The 7,355-nt window shown below is 39.3% G+C and overlaps 2 protein-coding genes across 3 annotated transcripts in view; one reads left to right on the plus strand and one right to left on the minus strand.

Annotated features, from left to right (window-relative positions):
- The window catches only part of znf341 (zinc finger protein 341), a 7,876-nt gene extending 1,273 nt beyond the window's left edge, over window positions 1-6,603 (plus strand). Inside the window, exons 3-16 of the mRNA XM_025059406.1 lie at window positions 262-452; window positions 693-842; window positions 970-1,302; window positions 1,553-1,739; window positions 2,124-2,217; window positions 2,313-2,403; window positions 2,538-2,670; window positions 3,035-3,279; window positions 3,380-3,588; window positions 3,802-3,898; window positions 3,981-4,113; window positions 4,233-4,344; window positions 4,461-4,531; window positions 4,662-6,603. Coding sequence (XP_024915174.1) covers window positions 262-452; window positions 693-842; window positions 970-1,302; window positions 1,553-1,739; window positions 2,124-2,217; window positions 2,313-2,403; window positions 2,538-2,670; window positions 3,035-3,279; window positions 3,380-3,588; window positions 3,802-3,898; window positions 3,981-4,113; window positions 4,233-4,344; window positions 4,461-4,531; window positions 4,662-5,191 — 2,576 coding nt within the window. The 3' untranslated portion in view covers window positions 5,192-6,603. The remainder of the gene's footprint in view (window positions 1-261; window positions 453-692; window positions 843-969; window positions 1,303-1,552; window positions 1,740-2,123; window positions 2,218-2,312; window positions 2,404-2,537; window positions 2,671-3,034; window positions 3,280-3,379; window positions 3,589-3,801; window positions 3,899-3,980; window positions 4,114-4,232; window positions 4,345-4,460; window positions 4,532-4,661) is intronic.
- Window positions 1-7,355, minus strand: part of snphb (syntaphilin b) — a 1,167,912-nt gene that overhangs the window by 788,232 nt on the left and 372,325 nt on the right. The window lies entirely within an intron of this gene.

Genomic DNA, 7,355 nt, shown 5'->3' on the forward strand with positions numbered 1-7,355 from the left:
ACCTTTTGAAAACCACACAATCATTGACGTTTTCAACTTACTTACAACGTACTCTTCAAACTATCATATATGGAGGTAATAACAGCTACACTACCATTAGCACCTGCATTATTCAATGCATACATACTAATATAAAAAAATCATCTAAACCAAAGTTTCTTGAATGACATGTGTGTCATATAACAGTTTTAAAGTTGGCGTGGTGCTCTTACCCTCCGACAGTGATCACGTCAACCCTGTGTGTGTTTATTCTTCCTGCAGATGATGAAGACGTGTTCCTCTGTGGAAAGTGTAAAAAACAGTTTAACTCTCTGCCAGCCTTCATGACACACAAGAGGGAACAGTGTCAGTCCAATGCCCCCTCACTCTCCACAGTGTCCTTGGCTTCCACTAATGCTTACACACCAGTGCCATCAATCAGCTCCGTACCCCAGGCTCCTGCAAACAGACAGGTGAAAACATGCATGTGGTGTTTAAATGTAGACGAGCGCTGACTATAAACTTTAGGCTATGCCTGGAGTTTGTAAACACACATTTTTGAGATATATGTCATTGATACAGTATTCTTATTTAGCCCAACATTGAGGTTTATCATTTGACTCATCACTCTACACTCCTCAAGTGAAATAGTTTTTTTTCTGGGTGATGTAAACTGATATTTCCATTCTGTATCATGTGCAATTGTACACCAGGTATCCACCTACATCACTGTACCGCCCTCACCACTAACACACACTCTGGTTCAAGGCAACGTGCTGGTCAGTGATGAAGTCCTCATGTCGGCCATCTCAGCCTTTACGTCCATCGACCAGCCCATGTCCAGCATGCAGACACCTATTCAGGTAAACAAGGGAAGTCACATTTTTCTTAATAAAGTATTGAATAGAATAAGCAAAAAGCACTGAGAATAGGCTTGGATAATTTAATATTTTATTTTTTCTTATCATATTTATTGGCTTTATTTTGCAGAGTAACCTAAGTATGCACACATCAGGGGTCTCTTATCTTCAGCACCACCACCACCACCATCATCATCATCACCAACAGCCACAGCCTCCTTCCTCCCACCCTCTCCCTCCAGGTCAAACACCTGCCCACTCTCTTCCGTCTGCACAGCCGGGACAGCAGTCACTCTCCTCTCAAGTAGCTGTGAGTCACAGTAATTCTGTGGTTCAGGTTTACAGTGCTCTGCCTCATATGGCAGGAGAAGGAGGGGGAGGGGGAGGAAATGGAGGGGGAGTTGGTGGTGGTGGTGGACCAGAGATCCACACCCTGGGTTTGCAGCCTTACCATCCAGTACAAGTAAGTGAGGCCTGATGATTGGTTAATATCTCAGCATCCAACAGTGTACTTGAAAATAAAAATGTTCTAAAAGAATAATAGCTTTAGAGAACATCAAGGTTCAAGGTCAATTTATAACAACTGGAGAACATTTGACAACAATCTCTTACATCATAGAAGGCTGTGTCATCTAAATTTAAAAGTAACCAAACAATTGTTCCCCAAATTCCCAAGACTTTCTTTTTAGCGTTCGTTTTTTTGTGTTCCTCAGGTGCCCAGCCAGTGTGTGGAGAGTCAGTCCTTTACTACCCCTCCCGTCTACAGCCCTGGGAAACAGGGAACCAAAACAAAGATCTGCAGCATCACCAGCAATCTGACAGAGCAGGGCTGTGATTTTGAAAAGGTTATAATTTCCAAAAAGCTGAGGAGCAGCAAAAAAAGCTCAGACGCAGCCACAGGTTTGTGAAGGAAAACTTGATTTGCTCATGTGTTTGGACCAAAACTCTTTATGTTTTTGGTCCAAACACTCTAAAATAGAGTTTACAGTGACTTGTGAGTTTAGTTTTATCCTGAAACATTTTTATACTAACCATATGAGTCTAAGTATTTTCATTTGTTTACTTGCCCACACTATAAATGTACTTAATTTACAAAAAAATACTAAAATATCTTGAGGTTGGGTTTTAAGTATATGTGCAGTAAACTGGAAGATCATGTTTTATGCTACAGCTTTGTGGGGAATTTTATGATCAGGCCCAATATGGATGCATCCTTAACGGACTTGAACAGTTATATTATTTCTGGACAACTATTTCATACTTTTTCTGAATTTCAACTCACAGCAGAGCAGCTGAAGGGAAAGGGGCCAAAGTTAAAGTGCAATTTCTGTGATAAAGTCTTCTCTAAAAACTTTGATCTTCAGCAGCACATTAGAAGGTGAGTTCTAGATCAGAGTGAAAGACTGTAGCCATTAAAGAGTGACCTTGTAAAAGGACAGTCATGACACAGTAACATAAAACTTTTTTTTACAGCCACACAGGAGAGAAGCCCTTCCAGTGTATCGTCTGTGGCCGAGCTTTCGCACAGAAGTCCAACGTGAAGAAACACATGCAGACACACAAGGTTGCATTAAGTTTCTTTGACCTCATACTTTAACTCTTAAGGCATTTTGCTTTTGCAACAAACTCTAAATCAATCCCTGAGATATCATTTCACCCAGCTTCACAGTTACAGTAACTAATGCAGTAACATTTCAGGTGTGGCCTATGGGTGCTGCCAACACGGTCTCAAGATTACCAGTAACGGTGAAGGTGGTGCCAGTGTCGTTCAGTGAGGACGGAGGTGGAGTTGGAGGGGAGGAGGAGCAGCAGCAGGAGGAGGAGGAAGAAGATATGGAGAGTCCGCTTCTCTCTCTCTCTCTCTCTCTCGCTTTCTCTCGATTTGCCCGTCACCCTAAGAGGAGGTGACACAGTCAGGTAAATGTGTAAGAACATTTTAGAATTTTATAAAAACTTAAAGACAACAGCCAATATAACAAATAAACATAAATACAACTTTGTATTTATGTAAATACAATAACTTGAAGGGAAAGGTGTGAAGTTGCTGTCAAAAAGATGAAAACTAAAGATACAAATCAAACTAAATCAGGTGTTTTCAAGATCAAAATAATAATATATGTTAATCTTAGTGTTCAAAGAAAGTAGGTGAATTGACTCAGTGTCAGATTAAAGGTTTAGTTCCTCACAGTAAATACAAGCTTTTACTACAGAAAGTTCTGCCAACCTGGAGGAGAATGTGTCTGACGTTGGACCTGATCCAGAGGACAGCAGAGGGGAGACGGTGCAGAACGGACATCCTCAGACAGAGACACAGACTCAGTCGGATCAGAGCCAACATATTGTGTTGATTGACAGCTCCTATCAGTGTCAGTTCTGTGCCTGCAAGTTCAAAACCTACTTCCAGCTCAAGTCCCATCTCACTCAGCATAAAGGAGAGCAGGTAAAAACACAGAATGACCGCATACAAAGAGAAGGGAGAAAACTGCTGCCCAAAAATAAATCCTAGAAACAGAGCTACATATCTATGTCTCTCCCTGCAGGTCTACAAGTGTGTGTTAAAGTCCTGCTCTCAGACTTTCCAGAAGTTGGATCAGTTCTTGGAGCATATTAGGACACACCAGGAACAGCTGACGTACCGCTGCCACCTCTGCAGCAAAGTGTTTCCCTCACTGTTTGAACTGGGTGTCCATCAGTACTCACACAGTTTCTGCCCACAGCAAAACACACGCAAGGAGAGCGCAGTCTACAGGTCAGGTCCTACGTTCACCTCTGTCTCACATAACTGCATGTTTTACTTCAGTTTCTTCACCATTACTCTCAAAGCTTCAGTTTGGAGCTACAGCTGTAATAAAGCGCATCATTTAGGAAGCATTAAGTGAAGGAAATGGTGCAGGAACTCGTGATGAGTAATGATGTTGTGTCAACCTCTTTTCTCATCTGTTGTCTCCTCATTTCTCATCAGGTGTGTGAAGTGTCAGAGCAGATATTCTACCCAGGAGGCCCTGGAACAACATCTGCTGACTGCCTCACACAACTTCCCCTGTCCACACTGTCAAAAGGTAAAATACACACTAATGCAGAGATGCTCATCTTAATTCTGTTCAAATCTGAAGTGTGACTTGAACTCTTCTTGTTCTCCAGGTTTTTCCATGTGAACGGTACTTCAGGCGCCACCTCCCAACGCACGGAGCTGGGGGAAGGTTTAAATGTCAAACCTGTAAGAAGGCTTTCAAGACAGACCACTACCTCAAACTGCACACTCGCATTCACTCAGGTATCAGAGATTCTTGAGACAAAACCGAATGTCACTGTTTAAACCAATAAGTGACTTTAATAAAAGTTAATGAACCTAAAGTGTTAGGTTCTGTTACATTGGCTGAATTTTTTCTGCAGGTGAGAAGCCATTCAAGTGCTCCCTGTGTGAGGCCACGTTCAATAGGAAGGACAAAGTGAAGAGGCACATGCTCATTCACGAACCCTACAAGAAATACAAGTGTCCTTTCAGGTGAGGACTATGATACAGGACTACAGGACACATCCCATCATCTTCTCTACATTTGTTCTTATTGCTACATTTTCCCTGTATAAAGTTCTATGTTAACTCCCACATTTAATCACCAGAACACATGTGGGCTGCACCAAGGAATTCAACAGACCAGACAAACTCAAGGCTCACATCCTGTCACATTCTGGTGAGTGAGAAACCCAAAATCTGAAAATGAACCGTACAGTAAGTTACAATTCATTGTTGAAAGACAAACTGTGTCTGCGATTTTGGATAAAAATCAAGAAAAATCAAGAAATTGTTTGCCATTACTCCAGGAAGCAAACCCTTTAAGTGTCTGTACTGTCAGAAGACATTCAGCCGCAAAGCTCACATGCTGGAGCATCAGCAGTCCCACACAGACAACTACCGCTTCAGATGTTCCGCCTGCAACAAGGGCTTCACCAGACAGAGCTACTACAGAGACCACAAATGCCCTGCAGTAGCTGGTGCCAGAGGAAGTGAAGGAGGTGCAGGTGGAGGGTCAAAGGGAGGTGAGGTCACAGGAGTGTCTTCAGTAGAGGGTCAAGATATGGAGGAGGAAAATGGAGGGAGTCATAGGTTTATTAGAGGAGCCAAAAGGCCAGGAGCTGATGAAGAGGAGAATGGAATCTCACAGGGAAGCAGAGACCAGGAGGCAGGATGTGAGGAGAAGGAAGGAGAACGGAGGAGGACGCAAGAGGGTTGTCAGGCTGTGATGTCTATTTCCAACATGGATGAGCAGACCGTGAGGGAGGAGGATGAGGAAGAGGACTTAGAACATGACTGTGAGGCACTGGAGCAGATTCAGAGCCAGAGCTGTTTGTAGCAGCCATGTTTGTAGTTTACACAGTTCATACTTTGAACATTTCCCAACAAGGAACTTTATTTATTTAAAGACAAAATATCTGTTTTAACAACTAACAGCCTTTTAATTTCAGTGTAAAAAAAGAAAGAATTGTTTTACTATTGTTAATGTAAATTACATGACTATATTTATGGTACATTTGTATAGTGTAATTATTGAACAATATTTCAGTCTAAATTATTATTGTGAAATATTTATTTTCTGTTATTTTACATTTGTTTTATATATAAACCAAATAACATTTGATGTTTTCTTTTTTTTCCAATAAACATTAGCACTTTTGAAGGACTTACAGTTAAAAACATGGCTGGACATGAAGTTTTTATAACAGAATATTTTTGATCAGTGTAGATATCTTTTGGCGACAATTCTTTAAATGTTGTTAACTGTATTTTCTATCATTACATTCTCTCCAGCTAAGTTAGCTCTAGGAGCTAAAGTTAAGAAAACATGTTGCCTACTTTTTTGACTACTTCTGGCATTTTGAGGGCTAGGTTTTAGCAGGAATAACAAAATAATTATTAGGATAGGTCATATTATTTCACATTATCAAAAAAAGCCATTACACCACTTTGGTTGACAGCTGTTGCTAAGTCCTAGCCATATATCTAATAAGAATACTTTAAAGGTTTCTCTTGTAAATTCTTTATGGTAACAGAGAATTTTTGGGCCATTAAAGCTAACATAACTTTCTTTGCAAAACTTGAAATTTGCACTACATAACCTTAAGCAAACTAGAAAAGGTGTAGTTGCTAAACTTTATGTATTCCTATCCTTACAATGTAAGGATTAAAATAGCCAAGTACAAGGTATATCAAATACAGGTTCAAATTGTTTTAAAACATTTTTTAATAGAGTTAGCCAAGATGTACTTACCTCCAGGCTAATTAAAGCCCAAAAGGCTCATTTTGATACAACACTGAACACACCACCACGTTTCTCGTCACTTCATCCGTGTCACAAACACACAGGCTTATTTTTTATTTAATTTATTAAGGTGACATCTCTATATTACACATCTTTTCATGTACATCAGAAATTAAACAGGGAAAAGAAAATATAGTGTTACCGTAAACCTCTTATTAAAACCATTCTTTTACAAAAGAAAAATCTTGTTATTGACACCATTTACAACTTATTTTCTTCAATGTACAGGTGAGTGACAGTGGTTGCGTTGTACACAGAGGATTCTGGAGAACAAAGAAATGTGATTAATTTATTATATTTACATTTTTCTTATATATAATAGGTTTCTTAGTGCCACAGAGCCTAGAAGATAGAGATCAAATTCACCATCATCTCACACAATGTTTTAATATTTTTTAAATCCTCAAATTTAGCATCACCTAGCCTTTGAATCAAGTCACATACAATCAAATGCAAAACTCCTGCATTATGTTTGTTTTTTTCTTTTGCCATATTATAAAATGATCATGAAAAATAAGTTTTCATTCTCTTTATTGGAACAAGGACTAAAATGCATATTACACTACCAGACTAAGAATGTTTTCTCTACATACAAAATATTATCAACAATTTAAAAAATGAGTGACTTTACACCTCAACCACTTAATCCCTTCTTTCATTTCCTGATTTTGAGCTGACATGAATGTCACCTCCCAGATGTATTGTCTGCTGGTAAAGGGCATAGTTCCTACAGATGACCAAAATGCAGTATGTTGTAATTGTACATCCACTCTATTCTACCTTTAGGATTCCTAGTTAAACATTTCCAGTAATATTTACTGTAGTTATAGTCCTTTAAAGAGAAGAAAACTTATATTGATGGTCATTACAACTGAAACAACAAAACTAGTGGTAGGGTTGGGCACCACACTATCACAGTTTTTTCTTCAAGCGTCGACCTTTACTGCATCGAGCATCTAGGACAAAGATCATACATGAAGTAAAAAGGCTAAAGAGCCATTAAGGTGGAGGAATAATCATTAATAATGTTGTTGACATTCTCTGTTCTCCTTCATCAGCAACATCTGTGCACATTTGTTGTATTTTTATTTTAGATTAATCTGTTACTGTTGTTTAGATGCTATGCTATGTTAGTCAAATCAATCATTATTCACAGTTATATCAAAACGTCTTCTGTTAATGTAGGCTCGGTGAGAAT

This window comes from Cynoglossus semilaevis, chromosome 10, assembly GCF_000523025.1.
Source record: "Cynoglossus semilaevis isolate Cse_v1.0 chromosome 10, Cse_v1.0, whole genome shotgun sequence".
NCBI classification, from domain to species: domain Eukaryota; kingdom Metazoa; phylum Chordata; class Actinopteri; order Pleuronectiformes; family Cynoglossidae; genus Cynoglossus; species Cynoglossus semilaevis.